Raw genomic sequence first — 22,510 nt, forward strand, 5'->3', positions numbered from 1 at the left:
TGGCTCTTATGAGTCAGTTCTATTGAACCATTCAAAAAGACATTTTAAGGTTTCAGTGTTCCTGAGTTTTTTACGTATTGTTATAATAACAGTTTAACACAAGGAATGTTATTTACGGTCTATTTCCATTTTTAGTTGTGTTGATTACACTACCCTTTGAAAGTTTTGGGTTGGTAATATTTTCTTCTCCTATGCTTATGCTTAGCAAGGCTGACACCAACCATTTTAACAGCTATGTTTATCTGTTAAATAAATAGCAATAGCAATAAGTGGTTATTATTTAGAATATTTTGAAAAAGTTTGACGGTAACACTTTAAAAAAGGGAACACTTATTCACTCTGCTTATTAATAATTAGTAAGGTAGTTGTTAAGTTTAGGTATTGGGTAATATTAGGAATGTAGAATAGGGCATTAATATGTGCTTAATTAGTACTAATACATGGTTAATATTCTAGTAATATGCATGCTAATAAGCAACTAGTTAAAGTGTAAGTTCACCCAGAAATGAAAATTCTGATATTAATTACTCACTGCCATGTCGTTCCACACCCCTAAGACCTTCGTTCATCTTCAGAACACAAATTAAGATATTTTTGATGAAATCTGAGAGCTGTCTGACCCTGCATAGACAGCAATGCAACTGAAATGTTCAAGTCCAGAAACTTAGCAAGGAGATATTAGTGGTTCATCCGCAATTATACGAAGCTACAAGAATATTTTTGTGCACAAAAAAAAAAGTCTTTATTCAATAATTTGTCTTCTCCGCATCACCCTGGTGCCATTTTGGGGAATATCCACTGGACGTATATTGTTCTGTATCAGCTGCGTCACGCTGGATCTGTTTCCTACATTGTTTTGATTTGATCTGAACGGAAACACTGTATCGGTGTGACGCAGCTGACACAGAATGACAGAATTTTAATTTTTGGGTGAACTATCCCTTTAAGAGACCCTAGAATAAAGTGTTACCCAACCAGTCATGAATCAGTTTTCTCACTCATGTACTCCAAGCTGACCCGAATTAAAGTTATTTTGACACTTGACTAAGTCTCCCAAAGGCAAGTTCTCATTGGTCATGAGGTTTTAAGGCCGTTAGTGTTGTTGTTTTGCTGAATTGATTTCAGGCATGAACAACAAATGTAGGTTGACGTGTAGCTCTAATGTTGTCTTGTTCCATTAAAGTTTGTTTGTCTAAACAGAAGTCATCGGGTGCACATAAGTGTATGGCTATCTGCCCAAATTTCTCTCTCGTTGTATGCCTTTCTGTGTCATCCCTTAAGCAGAAATTTCACTGTCTCATAGCGTGCTTCCATTTGCCAGATGATATAGGAGTGGGAATAGCTCAGGAAAGGTTGATTAACTTGTCATTTCTTCTTATTTGTCTTCTCTTAGGTTCACATTTGCACAGCAGGACTCATTGTTACTCCTCCACCAAGCAGTCCTGTCACCACAGCGACAGTTTTCACATTTCCTCCAGAAACCAGCTATGCCTCTATTCCAGTGGTGAGTCTGACAAGGTCCTTAAATCGACTTAGTATGTCAAAATTCTTCATCATCCTATTGGTTTATTCATATGACATTCTTCTAACCTGTATATATATATAGTATGTCAAAAATCTTCATCATCCTGTCTAGTTTATTCATATGACATTCTTCTAACCTGTATATATATATAAACACCCTGTCTGTACAACAGTACTCACACGCAAGCCAGCCCATCTTTTTGCCACAATAATCATGTAATTAAAATCTTATACTGTGGCAGTCCAAGTCTTGACACTTTTAATCTAATAATTTTCTCAAGTGAACTAAATGCATTGTCTTAAAAACGCAATGTTTTGGTCCGTATTTTGAGGCTGAAGATATTTTTAACTAAATGACTGTTTTGATGCCTGTAGCAGCAATGATTTAAAGGAAATGAATATAGAAGCAACTTCTCAAAGGTTTTTTTTTTTTTTTGTGCTGACAATGAATAACAATGAATTTTAGCACAGTAATTCCCAGCATGCCGTCAGCTGAAAACTTTCTCTTAAGAAGGTTTTTTTTTTTTTTTTTTGTATCATCTCCTCTAAAGCACAGCAAAACAATATTAAATCTGAGTGCTTTAATTGTGAATTCAACATGAACTTCTTGGGTAAGCGTATTGCCTCAGTTTGAAAAAAAGAAGTCTCTTATCCTCAAAAAGGACGCATTTCTTTGATGATAAATGTAAAACAGTTACATTGTTGAATATTATCACAGTTAAAAATAACTTTTTCCCTTTTTTCATATATATTTTAAAAAGTTAATTTATTCCTTTGATGGCAACGCTACATTTTCAGCATCCATGAAAGTGTACATTTCCAGTGTCAGATGAAAAAATATTTGTGTGAAAAAAAAAAAGTCTTTACCGTAAAAGTCTTTACTGTCACTGTTGATCAACTTAAAGCATCCTTGCTGAATGATAGTATTCATTTCTTAAAAAAAAAAAAAAAATCTTACTGACCCCAAATTTTAAATAGTAGTGTATCAAAACACAAAAATACAAATTCACATAGCCAAAGCAGAATGTCAGCTCTCCCTCTAACATTCTCATAAACATTTGCATTCACATGCACACACACTCAAATGCTAATGCTAAATGAGGACAGTTTGCCATCTGATAGCCCTTCATCTCTTTCAACAGAGACACACACTTTCAAAAGAGAAAATAAACCATTCCAGGGAGTTGTGTGGTCCTCGGGCTGGACACTAATGGTGCTCTGAGATTGATGTGTATGCAGTGCTGTGTGGGTACTCTTTCCTTTTGTTTTCAAAGCAGTGTTTTTGTAATGGTAGCCTTAGTGTGCATAGTCTCGTATACAGGATTGAAGAGTTTAGTTTTTGTAATTTCAGTAAAACCACATTAAGCAAAAAACACAAGACAAATTAATTAATTAATACAAATTTGACAAGAGCATCAGTAGAGAAAAAATTGTAGCTTGAAATGAGCAGACAAAAAGGTGACTTGAAGCAACAAAACAAGCTTTACAGTGTGTGAGTTGTTTTCATAGTGGTGCCACTGGACTCATAAAGCCTGCTTGCAGATGTGTGCCTTGGTCCATATGGAACCGATTTATCCGTCTTCAGCTAGACATGTAGCCCAAGCTGGATATCCACCAATCACAACACCTGCCACAGCTAAAGTACCCACTCGTTAGCAACCAGTGCACAAGCTGGAAAGTCACAGTCAGTGAGATTATGGTTCTAAGGCATTGTCCAAACATTGTAGGGATGTCTCTGACATCATTTCCTGCTACACATCCATCTGAGTTACGTATATGTGAATGGACATCAAAATAACAATGAAGATGGACTGATATGAGAACTGCAGTGTCTTGAGATGTATTGTTTCTTATGCATACATCATTTTGTTTGAGTTGTAATATTAATAAATGTGTGTGTGATTATTTCAGGATGCTCTTCCTCCTCCACCACCTCCTCCACCTCAATCAGTGTCTTCAGCTGTTGGCGCTGCTGCCGTGAATGCCGGTCAGAGGCCGTTACCCGCTGCGGGTGACCAGAGTGGCCGTCACAGACCCACAGTGTGAGTATAAAATAAAATGCTCACACTTTAAATATGCAACTTTCTTTTTCAAATAATTCACTTTAGAGATACATATAGTTAGAAAGAGTATGAGAGGGTCCTTTCATCTCTGACTCACCTCTCTGCTGTTACCCAATACCAGCTGAGCGTGACTGAGCACACAGGTGAGGGGTCAAAGGTCATGTCTAAGGGGAATAGGGTTGTCTCTGGGGACTTAGCCTGAGCCCTGACCTCTCGCCTTTCACCTTTTGTCTGCATATCAACTAAACACAGCCCTAAACACACCTGATTTCTGTTGGAGTCGCCCATAGTGCTCTGGGTGGAGTATGTTTATGGCTGTAATTCATAACATTCCCATTTTCAAGGCAGTTTTTAAAGACTTTTATCAAAGAAATTATTTTACAGTTTAGTGTTGAGAGTAGATGTGTTATGATGCATAATAGCCATGTGGGAACATCACCAACCCCCGTTTGATTAGCAGTACTGCATCTAAGTCCATTTAGAACTCTAAATATTGATAAATACATGAAAAATAAAATGCTAATAATTAAAAATACTAATTTTTATTCAATTAAAATTTATTTAATGTAAATTTAAAAAAAATTAAATGAGAGGTAATAATATAATAAATAATAACATTTTACATTAATAGTACTTTACAGAATTAAATGAGTGTCTTTTTAGTTGGTTTGTGTTATTTAAATGTTTGAAACTTGATTGTCTCTTAGGTATGTGGCGATGTTTCCCTACACGCCCCGTAAGGAAGATGAGTTGGAATTGAGGAAGGGGGAGATGTTTCTGGTGCTGGAGCGCTGTCAGGACGGCTGGTTTAAAGGAACATCCATGCACACCGGCAAGATTGGAGTGTTCCCTGGTAACTACATGAGCCCTGTCAACAGGTATGACACACACACACACACACACACACACACACACTTCTACATGTTATCACTCATACACCCTGTAAGGAAAGATTAGATTGTCCTCTGTGTTTCCAGTGAAGTATATCCTACAGGCACATGCACACCACACATAAGGTCTCCACTTGCAGATAAATCTGAGCTGGTCACGTTTACACAAGGAATTGTTAAAGGAATGTTTCAGGTTCAATAAAAGTTACACTTTACTGACAGAACTCATCAATCATAATGTTGATTACCAACTGAAAAAAAAAATTGTTAAATGTGATATACTGTAGATAGACTGTATATATATATATAATTTATTATTATTATTATTATTATTATTATTATTATTATTATATATATTTTTTTGTTTATGGGCATTTCGCCACAATGCTGTCAATAGTTTTTTTTTTTTTGGGACAGTCCTTTAAACTCAGCACTCTCTTGTGGCAGGAATGAGAATTACATACCTATTGTTAATTTATTGAATGAAAACACATCACCTAAAAATATTCAGTATGATGAGGCATTTACAGTCATTCAAAAAATGTCTTCAAAATATCTTTCTTACAGCTCCTCTTACAATTCTTTTTTTTTTTCTCATCAGACCTGTGATGTAAAAAAAAATGTTAAATGTACAGATGTTTCTGTTGATTTACTGTAAAATGTGTTGCGATGACAAAAGATTCAGGAAAAGCAGTGACAGTTTAAAGAGTCTTAAACCTCACACTTCTCTGGTTTATTGCAGGACTGTTTCTGGCAGCAGTCAGCCAAAAGTTCCCCTGACCCTTTGCTCCCAGGCTGGACGTGGTGTGACCATCATCAGCCCCTCCTCTGCTCCTCTTGGAGCCACCCTGGGGAGTGTCGACCCCAGTCAACCCCTTCCAGTCTGCCCAAATCCCACCCCGTCTTGCCCACTTCCTGCTGCTGTAGTATCAGCTGCACATATACCCACTGGACAGCACCCCAAAGTGCTCATGCATGTGACATCACAGATGACCGTTAACCAGGCACGCAGTGCAGTCAGGACAGGTAGAATTACATGCACACACACACTTAACGAACACCACTCAGAATTTTAGTATAAAAAAATAAAAAAAACATGATATAATTAAATAGTTGTTTCAAATGTGTTTAACTTCTGATTTAAAATTAATTTGAGGAATAATGCAAAATATTTCAAAAGCAAAAAGAGAAATTACAACTTTCCTGAAAAGCATTGATTTAAAAAGAAAAATAATTTAATTTTTTTAATTAGTTTGATAAATTTTTTGTTACATTTTTTCAAACAATACTTTTTGTGGGGAGTCGTGGCCTTCAACTCCCAAATTGTGACAACATTGTGGGTGGGGGGAGTATTTATTCATCATCAATACCACGACTTATCTCTTGGCAAACCCCCAATACTTAAAATAAAATTGCCCACTATAAACATGCAAGTGCCTTCGGATGGGTTAAATGCAGAGCACTAATTCTGAGTATGGTCTGTCACGTCACTTTTCACTTTTACTTCACTTTTTTTTCACTTTTTCCAATAACATGCAAGTCAAGTCCTGCTTTATGTACAGTACATACATACAGAGAATTTAAATTGCCTTACTCTCAGCCCCACGGTGCATACAGATAACACTAACAGTACAGCCTAAAAATACAGATAGATACAGATCAAATCTAAAATATAGTATATATATATATCACAGTTCAGTGGTGCCTGGGGCAGAAGAGGGAGGGGGGGGGCAAGTTCGGGAGCGGGTTCAGCTTCCTGGCAGACTGAAGAATCTGTGTGACGGGTGTGTGGGATCACCTGCAATGCAGAGGGCTTTGCGAGTGAGACGGGTTCCGTAAATGTCCTGGAGGGAGGGGAGAGAGACACCAATAATCTTCTCAGCTGCTATCACTTTACGTGCACCTACATGCACTAAATTATCATTAATTTTTTTTACAAATAGTATGTTTCGAAAAACGTGACTTATTTTTTTTTTTACAACATCTTTATCATGGGCAGTCAAATTTGTCATCAAATAAATCATCTTTCTTTTATTCCACATTTTTTTCCCCTCCAGCTGTGTGTCATAGTCAGGACCGGCCTACGGCAGCAGTGATGCCCATCCAATCCCACAATCCTGTGTCCTACCTTCCTAGCACAGCTGTGGTTCTTCAGGCGTCACCTGTCCTCGGCTCCAGCCCGGGATCCTCCTCAGCCAGGGTCGGCGTGGCTATGGGCTGTGCCGCCGCCTCCTTGACCCCTCCTAATGTTAGCGCTGCTTCTTTGGACAGTGATGCTATGAGACCTGTCACTGTGGTAGCACTTCCTGTGAACCCAAAATCTCTCGGTTCAGCCTTGAATCATGGTGTTGCTTGTAGACTGGATAAAGACTGCAAGGTGAGAACTAAAGAACTGAAGGTGTTGAAATAAAGTGTTTACAATGTAGTTTCATGGCCTCCTGAATCCCTCTACAGCTTTTTTTTTTATGGTTTCTTTTGCTTTTCCCTCCCATCAGTAATATTTTTATGTGCTGTGGTAAGACATTTGGCAATTAGAAATGTTCACAATATTTGCTGAGCTGGATGGTTATATAGAGCTGAAATCATCATAATTTTCTATGATTCAGACTGTTCTGCAAACCCAGAGGACACAGCCCTGAGTGTTGTTCACAAAGTTCAGGGGGATTTCTTAGCAATCTTACATGTACGGTGTTAGCTGACACAGATTGTCAGAGTTCACTTTTATTCGCCCCTCTTTTTTTACCAGATCTCTTGAGATGATGCATTTTCTTTTTGTATTGGATAGCTGGGATAATATTAGTAGCAATCTTACATGTACAAGATAAATTGAGTCTGAATGAGTGAAAGTGAAAGTGAAAGTGGATTCAGCCAAGTATGGATACTCAAATTGTGCTCTGGACATTTAACCCATAAGTGCACACCACACAGAGCAGTGAACACACAACAATATTAAATAACAACACCCGGAGCAGTGGGCAGCCATTTATGCTGTGGGGAGCAGTTGGGGTTTCATGGCTTGCTAGCACCTAAGTCATGGTTGAGAACTGTTACATGTCCCCCCACCTGCAATTCCTTCCGGCTCGAGAGGTGGAGAGAGAACTGTACATTGCACTCCCCCCATCCGGCTCGAGACTCGAACTCACAACCCTTCGATTTCCGACTCTCTAACCATTAGGCCACGACTTCCCCTTAAAACAATACAAGTACAATACAAGTACAACAATATTAAATAAAATTAAATAAATAATTGATTGTTTATGATTGTGTCATGGCAGTAGACTGGGTTTCCATCCACAGTTTTATTTGTTTATTAATTATTATTTAATTTTTGCCTCTCGTTATTTATTATGATTAGAAGTTTAATTCATGTGACTTTGCCTCAGTGAATATTTCACGCCGATTATTGGCTACTGTCACCTCCCCGAACATGGGAGGTGCTTCAGACTAAGCCATCTGTTGCCAATCACTAACAAACATGAAACACGAGGTATTTGTCTGTGTGCAAATCATTTATTACATTTAATGCTCTTGTGCATAAATTTTTTTAAATATTCTACCTTGTTCTCTTTGACACATAAGATGTAGTTTTATTTACAAACTGACAAATTTCAAAATGGTTTTACTGTTAAATATGCCGTAAAGCTTACGGCTGGAATACACTACACAACTTTGAACAAGTTGACAAAAGTCAGAGCCAGTCTGCAGATTTAAGTTGACAGATTTCATAGAAAATCATATATGATGGTCACAGACGTTTTTGTTTTAGCTTCAGACTATGATTCTGTCTAGTTGGAGGATATCAAATATTTTTGATATTTTGAGCTGATTATAAAACACACATTGTTTTCATTTGTCATGTTCTAGCAACCTCGCACATGTTTCTGTGTGAGTTTGTGTGTTAGGAACAACCAGAAAGTTGTTTAGTGTATGATCCCCAGTTTTTCCTCTGTAACTTTTTACAAAGTCAGCAAGTGTACGGTGCCTAGTATTTTAAAATCTGTTCAGATTTCAAAATTTTTGTAGTATGTTACAGACTTTAGATGGAAACATTTCAAATATGTCATTTGATTTCTGTTGATGACATTTTCATTGATCTTCAGAGATCCTGTGCTGATAATTGCATGTTTTGTGGAAAAGACTGTTTGCATTTAACCTCTTAATTTATTCTGAATTAAATATGTCATTTCAGAGAGAAAAGAAAGGCCTACTGAAACTGCTGTCTAATAAAAAGAAGCTCCGCCCATCTCCCCCATCCTCGCCTACACTGGAGGCGGAGCAGTCTAATGCCATGGAAATGCCCCAGGGGGCAGTCGGACCTGAAATGGCTCCACTCAGCTCAGTGGCAGTAGGACACAACGGCCGTGCTGGGACCTGTCCGATGGATCCTGAGCTCTCTGCATCCTCATCTTCATCGAACGCAGATGCAGTGTCACACAGAAGCTGCTCCCAGGACAACACTGCCCCAATCGCCCCGCCTCCACGACAGCCATGCTCCTCCCTCCTCTCCATGCAGCATGACGGCCGGCCAATTGTTTGTGAAAGGTACAGTACGATAAAAAAATGTTCAGTAAAAACACTAAGAATGATAACTATAACAATACTAGGGATGGGCAATAAATGATATTAAGATGGAAATAAATGTGTGTCTATAATGATAAGCTCTGGACATTTTTACTCTAACAGGCATTAATCTAACAGCTGATCACATAGCTGATTTACGTAAGTGAGGATAGCAAACTAAAGTATACTGTGACATATTATACCCAAAAATTATTCATACAGTGAACTACCAGATAAAAATTTGGGACCAAAATTTCAGACATTTTGACCTGAACATGTTTTGCTTAAATGTTATCTGACATAATCAAGATGAATTTGTTTTGACAAAGTTCTTGTCACACAGCCTAAATTGATGCCTATGATAGTGTCCACAACAACAGATAAAAGTAATGATCAGTTTATTATAAGCATGCACTGCAGTTTTGTCATCTAGCGCTTTAAATGCTTGAGCTCTTTAAAGCAGCATGGATTCTGATTGGCTGTCAGTGTTTTTATCGTTCATCAGCTAAAAAAAAAAAAGTTCTGAAAGTGACTCCAATGATATCATTCTTCTGTGCTGTTATCATTATAGTTGTGGTGTGGACTCTACTATTCTATCAAATTTAGGATGATTTTTATAACTATATCTTTAACGTTATATTTATTGTGTTTGGTGTAAACAGTTCATATTCAGACTTCACACTTGAGAAGAAACATTGCCTGACTTCTAAACATCAAATTTTACCATTCCTCCAGGTACCGTGTGGTGGTGTCCTACCCTCCCCAAAGCGAAGCAGAGCTGGAACTCAAGGAGGGAGACATTGTGTTTGTGCACAGAAAACGAGAGGACGGCTGGTTTAAAGGAACACTACAGAGAAACGGCCGAACCGGGCTGTTTCCCGGCAGCTTTGTTGACAGTATCTAACACACAGTGTATAAGAACATAATATTTAGATATTGAATTCTCCATCACTGAAAATACAACACTGAACTTTAGCCTTAATAGTTGGGATTGATGGGCAGTGGTGATCAGTAGGACTGGGCTGCTTGTGACTGTTGGTGCAAACTATGAGGGCCATCAGTTGCATGGATTTGACCACAGTCTTATAAAAACCCTCAAAACCAACTCGATCAGTCCTAGTGGTTCAGCATTAGATGAAATACTTTTCCTGAAACACACGGAAGCAACAAAGTTTTAGCCATTCGCACTAGGAACCCTATTTCTAGCACAGTAGATGAAGTTGTGATAGGATTCGTTAATTTATGCATCTGTAACATTTCAAAGACGTTTAATGTGTGCCTTGTACTGTCTCACTTTACTGTATATAAGCGAAACGAAGCTGATAAGAGTCATGACAAGAACGATATGAATTTTCTTCATCTGAAAAACATTTAACTTATTTTTATTTTGTAGAAATTGAAGTTTTTAGGGACAGTTTGTTATGTGAGCCGATTGGTCAAATGCCTGTAGAGCCTGAATAATGTCACTGTTAGTCATTTGCTTGAAATAAAATGAAAAATCAATACTAGATGAAGAGCCGAATAAACTCGCAAAGGTTGGTTTGACCATCCATATCTACTTCAGCTTGCATGTATTTGGCTCTTTGAGTCATATGTGATGAGAAGTGAGGACACTGCAGGCCTGTAGTCTCAAGTTCTGATTGGTTGTGCTGTGTGTAAATGCTAATATGGCTTTTGTGAAGGTTTGCTGTAGCTACACTGAGTGAAGGAATGAAGGTTAGCATATTGTTATTTTTAAAAGATTACACTCAGACATTTTAATCAAACATTACTAATATTCCTTTGCAATAACATCATTGCTTTTTGGTAGTAGAAAAGCTGTTAAGCAGAACAGAAACAATCACTTACAGTAAAAGCACAGAGACCCCGATAGCTTACAGTGGTAATGCCATTATGCTTTTGTGCACATGTGTTTGTTCCCTCTCTGGTTTAGTTTCCTTCTGAATGTTGTACTGGTCTGTACATGATACACAACTCACCCAGTGGTCTTTATTTGAGCTACCGAAAATCACCTTTACATAGCATTACAAACTACCTGATTTCACATGAGTGGGAAAAAAAAGGTCAGGTTCGTTCTGATGTTGTCTGCTGTACTTTAGTATTTTATGTGATATTTCATGTTTTGTATACTTGAAAATGGTGTTTGTGTATTTCTATGCTTCAAACAGTAGATGAAATGTTATTATTATTATTATAATTATGAAAGCACAAAAATGGTCTTTGATAGATTTTTTTTTCCTTTGATAGATATGATTTAAACTCTGTTAAAACATTGGTTCATTCTGAAGAATTTTTTCATCTGTTGTTGTCTTGATGCCTTTACAAGTATTAGTGTGGCTTTAATTTGTTTGTTTTTGTGAGGTTTTATTTTGATCATGATTCTCTGTTTATGATCACTGGTTTCCATCTCCAGTCATAAACCACATGATGTCTCGTTGCTACATTTCTGGGCTGTCACTAGATTAATCCACCCACATAAGGAGCATTTCACTTCTTGAATCAAGCATGTTCACAGAGTTGATACTTTAAAAAGAGTTTATTTCAGTTACTCATCTCAGTCAGGATTTTAGTCATGCAAGATTGAACGATTCAGTAAATGGCATATTAGTCACAGCAGAACAAAAGTTGATCACTTAACATTTCATTTAAACTCATTAAAGTGTGTGTTAGATGTTATAGGTATAAAATAAAGAAATAACTTTTATAAAACATGTTTTGGGATACAGTTGTAAGTTGAGTATATTGCTGCCAGCATTGTGTTATGTGATGAGCAGAAGCTACATACAGAAAAAAATGGCAGTATAATGACTTCAGACTTGAGTATCTCTTCTGAATCCACTATCGTTATTGCTCATCTTTACAGATTCTCACATTTGAAAAGGTAATTTTCAACATGCAACCACAGCAGTCCTCACACAGACATGCACTCGCATATATTCCTTAGGATTCATAAATCTATTTTCATCAGTCACGCACTTGCTCATGCAATGAAGTTACACCATCTAATTCCTCATTATTATTTGGTGAGTCTGTCAGTATTTTTAAGTCCTCTATTTGTCAATGCAGTTTACCCAAAAAGTCACGATTTAACAGAAGTTGCGACAGTCTCTTTTTTGAGATCTTTCAGTTGTTGATTGGATGGTGGCAAACCTAAATGAGAGTTTGCTGACTATTGTAAGAAAGGAAGTTTCTTTGGACAAAATAACTGAAGTTTTTATTCAATTTTGAGCACAAAAAAAATAAAAAAATAACTTGGATGAATTGTTCACGTTGTGCTGATTTTAAAGCTTAAATATGTGTATCACCAAATCCAACACACTATGGTTTGTCACTTTGTGTGATAATTTCACACAAAAGTGCTTGAACAAGACTCATTATGACACCTTTTTTTTCTTTTTTTTTTCTTTTTTTATCGGTCTGAAAGTAGAGACAGGAAACACAACTTCCTCAGTTGTTTGTTCCTTCTTTACAATCATTCTTGATGTGCTTTTAAGTCACTTAAAGTCCTCCTATAAATGAACAAATTTATTTTCATGCATGTTGAGGTTACAGAAAACTCGTAACAAACGGATACAGTTGTGTCAATCTCTACAGTGCTCACTCTTGTTCTTCTAGGGTTTAACATTAATGCTGGCGTACTCTGTGAGCTCTGCTGGGTCACTGTGTGTGTGAGCTGGTGTGGATGCTGTTTTAACATGAACTACAGTTGAATACATCACATCATCCTGGAGAGAGAGGGAAAATAAATGGGATGATTGCACACACAGCATCACATCAATGTAACGTAATCAACAGTAACAGTAAGTTTGTTTTCACCTGATTGTCTTGTTCTCTCTTTAGCTCTTCTCCATTGGTGGTCACCTTTTTAGCATTTCTGCTTCCTACAACATTCACAATCACAAGAAGAAAGTACTGATGATGATTTTAAACATTAGAGATATCAGTCTAATCACTAAGGATGTCAGTTTTTGTTTTTTGTACCTATTATTCTATGTTTTGTTCTGAGTACAGCTCTATTAGCTGAATTTAAACAGAATTTGGTTTGTATAGTTATCAGAAGTGTGATTATGTGTGTTCATGTACTGTACCTATACATCTCCAGCATATAAATGCCAGTAATGCCAGAAAAAGCACTGAGCAAAACACTCCAAGCAGAATAAAAACAACTGTGGAGAAACAGAAATGGCTTGACAAATAATTTTTTTCTTTTTTTATGTAGTACAAATATGCATAAATCATAAAAGTTTCATGCATATTAATTAATTATTTTTTTAAAAATACAAACACTTGAAAGTTAATGAGAAAACATTATAGTAACCAAAGCCTGTGACTTACATTGAGGTGTGTGATGTTGTGGAATCAGTTTAAGTTGTAAAGTAGTGGAGTCTTGTGTTAGGTGTGAAGGTTGATGTGTTGTCAAACTGATTGTGTGGACAGGAGTTTTTTCTGTTCAGAAGCCAATAAGTGTAAGTGATAATATAACAAAAAAGCATGTCATCTACAAGTTGATATCATTCTTCTTAATATTTAGATTCTTTGTAAAAACAAAATGAATAGCAATGGTAATCTTGACAACAGAAATAGTAGAAAACTACCTTCAACACGAAGTCTGACAGCGAGTACTTGCTGAGACGAGACAAAGCACTGATAGTGCCCTTGGTCCTCTGTGGTCAGTGCTGATATGTGTAGAGAAAGATTTCCTGGAGTGTTTGGATTGAACATTTTGACTCTGTTCTTGTAATTCTCAATCTGTTTATTTGGGTAAATTTCTTTATATTGATTTTCTCTTAAATATAGCCACTGTATGTGTTCAGGTTTAGCCAGTAGTTCAGTGCAGGAACAGGGCAGAACGACAGACTCTCCTGAATATCCAGTCACTACAACTGTCCTTCTGTTCTCAACCAAATCACACCCTGAAAACATATTTATACAAATGATGTTTATATTATATTTCAGTTTAAATGTAAGTTTAAAAAAAATCCAAAGATGATTTCAGCGTAACATTGCAACCAAAAAATGCCTGCATTGTAGTAAGTACAATAGAAACTCAATGGTCAGTAGAAGTGAAATTTAAAGATATTATGTCTGACACCTGCTCCAAATTTCCACTTACCTTTAACTTTTAAGACAACATCTGTAAAAATATTTGGTTCGGTCATACATCTATAGTAGCCCTGGTCATTCATTCTGAGGTCAGAAATGAGAAGAGACAGATTTGTTGGAGAAAGTTCATCAAACAGCACACGTCTGCCGCTGTATTTCTCATCTTGAAATACTTGAATCCATTGATTTCCCTGCAGAAAGTACCAGGTGAATGTCCCGACTGTAGACTGAGGGTCAGCACAGGAGCAGGGCAGCACAACTGAAGCACCTGTGTATCCTGTTATTACTATTGTCTGCTGCTCATTTGAAACAATACAGCCTGCAAACAAAAGAGTTTATCCAGAGCATTCAAATAGGCTTTACAGAAATATATAATAGAAATGTATAATAGAATGCACAAATACAATTTGTATGCACTACTTTACAAAAGAGAAAGCTGCCTTCCTGATTTATTCTAAAACAACCAAGATTTATATTTCATTGTTTGTCATTTCCCTTAGGAATTCAAAGAGCATTAAAAAATTAACTGCAGGCATGAACAGACAGTTCTATCTTAGAAAGAAAAAAAATACAAATTACAATTTGTAATTTTCTTGTATCACCATTAAGGTTCAGTGCATTTAAAAAAAAAATGGTTGTTTTAAAGAACAACAGGCACATTCTTCTATCTCACTTTGATTCCTTCCAATAATAATAATAATGAAAATTAAAATCTATGAACTCACCTGTACTGAAATGAAACGTAAAGAGAAAAAGATATAAGTGGTCCCTCATGGTTCTCATTCACTAATGACATAACTCTATTTTATTGTGGCAGTGGACACAGTCTTAATACTCTGTTTCCTGTTAGCACTTACTTTTCAAAAACTCCTACTTCCTGTTTCATTTCTTTGCATGGTACGTCTCTGTATTTTTTCTGTGTAAGCAATATTTGTATAGTTCGCTCACTGACTCTGCTCTTCCACAGTGTTTCTTGTTTAAAGCCTGTTTCATATATTCAACTGCAGGACTGTCTTGGTGCGGTGGTTGTCAGATATTCTTTAAATAAAACAACAAATGAAAAACATCAAATTTTAATGATTTAGACACATTAAGATGAAAGGAACTACAGCAGCGGTCGTCATTTCTACAGCAGCGCTTAGTCGTCATTTCTGTTGCTTAAGTTCAAATGACACAATATTCTAGAAACAGAACTAAATGGACTATGATGTAATTCAGAGATAATAATAAAAAAATCAGCTCTGCAAACACTGAACAAAAAAAAAAATCTTGTGAGTTGAATCACGTTTACATTTATAACCTGTATTTTAAAAATGTTTTATTGTAAGAATGTGCACTATGCTTCATTTTTGTCCTGTCCTTCCCTTTTCTGTTTTAACACTAATCATCATCACCCCACTTTAAACCCACAAATGTGTTAAAGTTGTGCACATGCTTTGACACTGTGAGTATCTAGTATATAACTAGATATACTTTTAAGTATACTTTAAGTATAACAGTAGCAAACTTTGAGTACACAAATAGTTTACCTCTATGTTTGTAGTTTGTACTGCAATTATACTAAAAGTGAACTTAGGATACTGAGAGTTTACTAATTAAATACTTTGTACACTTTGAAGTATAGTCTCAGTAAACTACTAGTTTAGTAGCTTTTTACTGCAAGTATACTCGTAAGTTTTCTTTAAATGAACTTTACATCATACTTTAAGTATACTGTGTCCCTATTTAGGTTTTAATTTGTATATATTTTGTTTTATGAAGATCTGGACATCCAAAACATCCAAAGAAAGAACAGGGTATCTGCTTGTAAACAAAACATTTTATTCTAGCTTCATGCATTCTTTTTTTAAACACTTTAATGTGGGTAAGTTTCATAAAAAATAAATAAATAATATTTTGAACACAAAGCTGAAAAAAAGACTATGAATTAGATTCAGAATGATAATCAAAACATAGATTGAGTAGATCAACACCCCAAAGCTTGACTGTAATTATTACCTCTTCATCGGTCAACATTTTATTCCAAAATGTTACAGTTTTGATGCTGTTTCATGTCAGATGATCATGTTACATGTGTTAGTATCTGTTGTTTCTTTTTCTTCCTCACTTGTGTTTTTTTGGAAATTCTGTATAGAAGATGTGTACAAGAGCCCCCTCTACCGTATAACAATGAAAACACGGATTCTAGGAGCACAAGTATAGCTCAAATAATATTTAGACTTTTTGTAAGTATAAGTCAAGTATACTTAAATGTCATTTTAAGTATATTTCTGAGGAGTACATAAAGCCCATTTCTGAGAAGTACATAAAAAGTAAACTAAAAGCATACTTTCCTATTTTTAGTTTAAAAGAAATATACTAATAGCACACTTGTATAAACTTCTTTTTCGTAAGGGGCACATGCCCACACAATGAAGTAGCACCACCCCTATATAACTCCTTTTATTATAGCTAATTAATTCTGTCTGGCTGTTACTCATTCCCGTTAAACAAATTCATCTTAATTAATAATTGCACACTCATTGTATTCCTTTTATATTACACACTGGAAAATCTTACTATATTGATTATACTTTAATATTTAAGTTTTGATGAAATATAAAATCCATGCGATTTTTAAAAAAAAAAAAAACATTTTTATGAACAAAAAGACTTACGCATAGGAGAAGATTCATAAATTTGATAATGTAACCATTATCGTGGCTTAAAGTTTCCATTTGTATCCACTAGTCAAAACAATTAGATTTTTATTTAGCTGAAGTACTGTACAACAAAACCAACTTAACGGTTTGATGAAAACACACACAATAGTGACAGAGACAGAAAAACATCTTCCTTGTTCCTCTATTCTTGTTGACACTCTTTTCAACCCTCACCCAATAGTCCATTTAACAGCAGGGTTTCTTTATTTACATGACAATGATTATGACCTTTTTTTTTAGTTTGCCAGAAAGCAGGACATTATAAGACTTTTAGCATAATGCTTTTGCTTCAAACAATTACCAAACATGTTACATAAAACACATGGCTGTTTAAATAAGTCACTCAAAAATGCTCAATTACAGACTCAATATATTCGACATACAGTTAATACTGTATAGACAAGAATTATTTTTCATGCTTCAGTGGTTGCCACTTTGAATCAGGCGTCTTTTTGTAGATGTATATTCTCAAAATGCAAGGATAATAAGCTCCATGAAACACTGTGAATATGAATTCTGGGGTTTAAAATGAACAAATCCTGTTTTCAAGAATTTTTAGCGTGGGTATTGACATGCTCAGGGAGCTATGGGTCATTCTGTGCATGAGCTGGTGTAGATGGTTTTAACATAGACTACATCAGAACATGGCACTTCATCCTGGAGAAAAAGCAAAGAGATAGTGCTTACACTTAAATTGTACACAGCATTGCATGTAACCATATACTGTATATCAAACAATATCTCAGCCCGTTATACTTAAGCTAAAATAAAACCAGCTTAACCAGAGCTCTATAACAACTTATTTAACATCTATTAATATGTCATCATATATTAAAAATGCTTGTATGTATAATTCCACCAACATTAATTTGCTCAATTAATGAAACTTTTTTTTTAAATGAATCAGAAACAAGTAACAAACAAGGGTTTTTAAATATACGATTAATACTAAAATCAAAATTTTGCTAGGATGGACCAATTAGGTGTCGTTTACAATATAAGAAAGTGTGTTCGTGTACCTCTCCATATCTAGAAGATAATGCCAGAAATGCCAGTAACAGTACCACAGAAAACACAGCCACTAAAATGAAAACATCTGTGGAGAAACACACAGGGTAACTGACATCATGCTCACAGGAAGAAAAAAAAAACATAGTAAAACTCACTGAATAATGAAAAGCAAACCAAGCCAAGACTTACACTGTGGCGTGTGGTGTGATTGTCGTGGTGGTGGAAGTTCTTGTGTTTGGTGTGACAGCTGATGTGTTGATAAACTGATTGTATAGACTTTTGTTTTCTCTGTTCAGAAGCCAATAAGTGTTAGCGATAATATATCACTGGAATAGCAAAACATGCCGTATCATCAAAAGTATCAGAAACAAAGTTAACAGTAATAATGACAACAGAAATAGAAGAAAACTACCTTCAACATGAAGTCTGACAAAGACCCTTTGCTGAGAAGAGACAAAACACTGATAGTCCCCTTGGTCCTCTGTGGTCAGTGCTGATATGTGTAGAGAAAGATTTCCTGGAGTGTTTGGATTGAACATTTTGACTCTGTTCTTGTAATTCTCAATCTGTTTATTTGGGTAAATTTCTTTATATTGATTTCCTTTTAAATATTTCCACTGTATGTGTTCAGGTTTAGCCAGTAGTTCAGTGCAGGAACAGGGCAGAAGGACAGACCCTCCTGAATATCCAGTCACTGCAACTGTCCTTCTGTTCTCAGCCAAATCACACCCTGAAAACATATTTATACAAATGATGTTTATATTATATTTCAGTTTAAATGTAAGTAAAAAAAAAAAAAAAAAATCCTAAAATGATTTCAGCATTATATTGCAACCAAAAAATGCCTGCATTGTAGTAAGTACAATAGAAACTCAATGGTCAGTAGAAGTGAAATTTAAAGATATGTCTGTCACCTGCTCCAAATTTCCACTTACCTTTAACATTTAAGACAACATCTGTAAAAATATTTGTTTCGGTCATACATCTATAGTAGCCCTGGTCGTTCGTTCTGAGGTCAGAAATGAGAAGAGACAGATTTGTTGGAGAAAGTTCATCAAACAGCACAAGTCTGCCGCTGTATTTCTCATCTTGAAATACTTGAATCCATTGATTTCCCTGCTGAAAGTGCCAGGTGAATGTGCTGACTGTAGACTGAGGGTCAGCACAGGAGCAGGGCAGCACAACTGAAGCACCTGTGTATCCTGTTATTACTATTGTCTGCTGCTCATTTGAAACAATACAGCCTGCAAACAAAAGAGTTTATCCAGAGCATTCAAATAGGCTTTACAGAAATATATAATAACAAGAAAAAATAAAAGCTGAAAAGATCCAAGCATCATTTAAACCTTAATAGTATTTAATGAACAACACAATGTTAATCAAATCTCATCGGATTTGGGTTATTATTATTATTATTATTATTCACAAATACTTTTTTTCATTTGTTTGCACTACTTCCCTTTTTGTAAACAGACAGCCACCCGGAAACACTTTCTATGAAGCCCGTATTTATAATACATTATAAGTGTATTCTTAAGGCCTTATAATGAATGCATAATGTATTATATATATAAAAAACTTATAATATGTTGTATCATCCCATGATTAATTATAACAACAGTTTTAATGCATTATAATATTTTCTTATTTTTGCTTTTAAGAGTATGATGATTTATAACACACAATAAATGCATTCACTTAACTTACAATGGATTATATTTCCCAAAGTTATAAGTCTCATATCTTGCCATCGTTAACTTGTTACTTTACTTAAAGCAGACAAAGACCACTTATGAATAATAACAACAACAATAATAATAATAATCCCTCTTGGTGGAATGATCTGCCCAACTCAGTCCGAGCAGCCGAGTCCTTAGCCATATTCAAGAATCGGCTAAAAACATATCTCTTCCATCTTTTTTGACCCTCTAACTGTAGCACTCTCTATTCTATTCTTTTAAAAAAAAATGTCCCTTTTAGACTTACACTCAGGGGCGGATCTAGAAAATAATTTTTAGGGTGGCAAAGGGGGGGCTTACCAATAAGTAATCATCTAAATAAATAACAACATTTCAATATCCATCAAGGCACCAAGTCAATACACAATATAAAAAACTTCAACAGGTTATAAAGATTTCTGAGCTTGTATCACTAAAGGAGACATGCGGATCTATTAAAATTACATAGGCTACTTAGATGGTATAATCACATTTAGTGCAAGTAGTGCAACAAAAAATTTAGAATTTCCTAACATTAGAAAGAAACACAGTAATATCAAAGCACTGAAACTGGATCAGTTTTGAAAACAATGTTTTATTTTTTTTTTATTAACAGAGGTGGGAATGTCTGTACTCACCCATAACAAACTCTATCAACTGCATAGCAAGAGCCTAGCAACTACCTAGAACATCCTAGCAACCAACTAGTAACACTTTAGCAACTAGAAGATCTAACTAACCATATCCATTTACGTTTTTTAAACAAGACTTTAAGACAAGACAGCATAAATTAGATTTTTTTTAGGTTAGATTTATGTTAGATTAAGATTTAGATTAGATTTAGATTTGTGTTAGATTCATAGGTTAGATTTTTGTGTGTTACATAGAGAACTGTGCATTGTGTTTTGGATAAAGTGTTTTATAAATTGTCAAAGGCCGAGAATTAGTGTATGGTTTTGCAGATTTGTTGTGCGCCTCTGCTGTTTGAGTTTCAGCTTCCAGAATATATCTCTAGGCAGTCATTTCTCAGTTCTGCAAAAATGCAGTACATTTAAAAAAGAATGTTTATAAATAAAATTTGTCAGTCACATGCTTGAAGGTGTAAAGCATGTGCTATAGTTTACTGTACATATTGAAATGTGAAATTTCCATTTATATAAAGTACTTGAAAAAAAGACGATTGACTAAATGTAAATATAATAATAATAATAAAACAATATATTTTTCTTAAACAGCCATAAGATCAGATATTTGATCAGATGAATGTGTTATATGGCACATGACATTTATCCATATTTAATGCAATAACAGTAAGATAGTAAGATACTGTGACAGTCTTAAATAAATGTCAAGAAATGAGGCTTATAATTCATTATAAATTAAGTGGATTTAAAATGGTGTTTATTGCGTGTGTTATAAATAATCATACTCATAAAAGTTATAACCACAAATAAGTAAGTTTTACAATGTATTATAATTGTTATGATTATTTATGAGATGAAACAACATAATATATGTTTTTATAATGCATTATGCATTCAATATAATGCCTTAAGAATATCTTTATAATGTGTTATAAACACGGGCTTCATAGATCTTCTGATTAATCACAAAACATAGCATAAAACGTCCATTTAATAAGTTATCTCTCCCTTCAGATCAGAGATGCATTTCATTTGGAATGTCACTCAAATTGTCTAATAATTCAAAGCTATGCAGATGTGAACAGTCTGTAGTTTGTAGAAAAATTAAATTATATATTCCTGCCATCAAGCTTCAATGAATTATTATTATTATTATTACTACTACTGTCTTAAAGCAGATCTATATTCATTGCTCATTGATCTCACAATGAGTCCCCTTAAATAACACAAAATCTAAACTCACCTGTACTGAAATGAAGCATAAAGAGGAAAAGATATAAACAGTCTCTCATGGTTCGTTTTCACTCAAGTCTGTCAACAGTGTCTTGATTCTTTGTTTCCTCTTAGCTGTTACTCCTTAGAAACTACAACTTCCTGTTTCTTTTCTTACCATAACCGAATACATCTCTTTTTCCATTTAAGCAGTTTGTATTGAATTCTATCACTGACTGATCATTATTACCATCTGTTTTCACGGCACCAAATTTCAATAGGTGTATTATTTCTAGTTCCACTTGCACTATGAATGACATTTAGACCAACAGTCGGACAATATTTTATTTAGATTTTTATATCACACTTTTTTTATTTTATGTAATGTAAGCATCATAGCAATATACATTATTATGGTAGTATACACTTATTTTAATAGGCCAGGCTTAAGAAGCAGCACTTAGTATTAAACAATATGTACTGTAACTGTCTCAACCATGTCTACCCACCAGGAGGTCTTCGGTCAGAAGGAGCTGTTTGAAGCCAGGTTTACACTGATCTGTGTTGAAAAGATACGTGCATATCAGTGGACTGTAGTTAAAACTAAACGTTTCACACTGCCACAAGGAAGAGATGATCGTCTGAAGAGGCATATTTTACAGACGTGAAAGTATACAGATGGAATGAAGAAAACTTAATTTCTGGGAACAAATGCTCATCATTCTAAAATAAACAGCACATACTCTCAAACAGTGACTTGTAAATGTGGACAGAGTTTCTGTTTGGCTTGCGTTCACAGTCTTAAGCAGGACAGTCTGAAGGGATCCCACATCTGTCCTCAGTGCAGTGAGACGGTCACTCCAAAGCCTGTTCCACGCAGATTCAGCAAGGTTGATGATCTGTTGGAGAGAATGAAAAAAGTGGAGCTATCTTCTTCAAACCATCCCTCAGATCCTGGAGATGTAGGGTGTGATGAATGCACTGGAAGAAAACACAAAGCTGTCAAGCCTTGTTTAATGTGTCTGGCTCTCTTCTGTGAAAGTCACTTTCTGATATTGTGGAGTTGTGGTGTGTTGTGTGTGC

At 35.3% G+C, this 22,510-nt stretch overlaps 3 protein-coding genes across 5 annotated transcripts in view; 1 reads left to right on the plus strand and 2 right to left on the minus strand.

Moving 5' to 3' along the window:
* LOC109076466 (E3 ubiquitin-protein ligase SH3RF1-like) overlaps positions 1-11,359 on the plus strand; it is a 44,175-nt gene extending 32,816 nt beyond the window's left edge. For both annotated transcript variants that reach the window (XM_042777676.1, XM_042777677.1), the window contains exons 6-12: positions 1,394-1,504; positions 3,436-3,566; positions 4,295-4,465; positions 5,220-5,503; positions 6,535-6,854; positions 8,667-9,019; positions 9,773-11,359. In XM_042777676.1, coding sequence (XP_042633610.1) covers positions 1,394-1,504; positions 3,436-3,566; positions 4,295-4,465; positions 5,220-5,503; positions 6,535-6,854; positions 8,667-9,019; positions 9,773-9,941 — 1,539 coding nt within the window. In that variant the 3' untranslated portion in view covers positions 9,942-11,359. The remainder of the gene's footprint in view (positions 1-1,393; positions 1,505-3,435; positions 3,567-4,294; positions 4,466-5,219; positions 5,504-6,534; positions 6,855-8,666; positions 9,020-9,772) is intronic.
* A 199-nt stretch (positions 11,360-11,558) lies between these two features.
* On the minus strand, positions 11,559-16,934 carry LOC109112701 (polymeric immunoglobulin receptor-like). 2 transcript variants are annotated; one of them, XM_042777679.1, is made up of 7 exons: positions 16,798-16,934; positions 14,151-14,459; positions 13,633-13,950; positions 13,373-13,483; positions 13,126-13,203; positions 12,854-12,918; positions 11,559-12,762 (listed from the first exon to the last, which is right to left on the minus strand). In XM_042777679.1, exons 1-7 carry the CDS (start codon positions 16,799-16,801, stop codon positions 12,649-12,651), a joined length of 999 nt encoding a protein of 332 aa, XP_042633613.1. In that variant the 5' UTR covers positions 16,802-16,934; the 3' UTR covers positions 11,559-12,648. The 2 variants fall into 2 exon arrangements, with proteins under 2 accessions (XP_042633613.1, XP_042633612.1); XM_042777678.1 differs by lacking the exon at positions 16,798-16,934 and adding an exon at positions 14,866-15,219.
* LOC122148970 (polymeric immunoglobulin receptor-like) lies at positions 16,868-21,551 on the minus strand. Its single transcript, XM_042777680.1, has 6 exons — positions 21,459-21,551; positions 18,789-19,097; positions 18,266-18,583; positions 18,043-18,141; positions 17,862-17,938; positions 16,868-17,499 (listed from the first exon to the last, which is right to left on the minus strand). Exons 1-6 carry the CDS (start codon positions 21,505-21,507, stop codon positions 17,434-17,436), a joined length of 918 nt encoding a protein of 305 aa, XP_042633614.1. The 5' UTR covers positions 21,508-21,551; the 3' UTR covers positions 16,868-17,433.
* Between the last annotated feature and the right edge of the window lie 959 nt (positions 21,552-22,510).

Source organism: Cyprinus carpio, chromosome A20 (assembly GCF_018340385.1).
Source record: "Cyprinus carpio isolate SPL01 chromosome A20, ASM1834038v1, whole genome shotgun sequence".
NCBI lineage: Eukaryota > Metazoa > Chordata > Actinopteri > Cypriniformes > Cyprinidae > Cyprinus > Cyprinus carpio.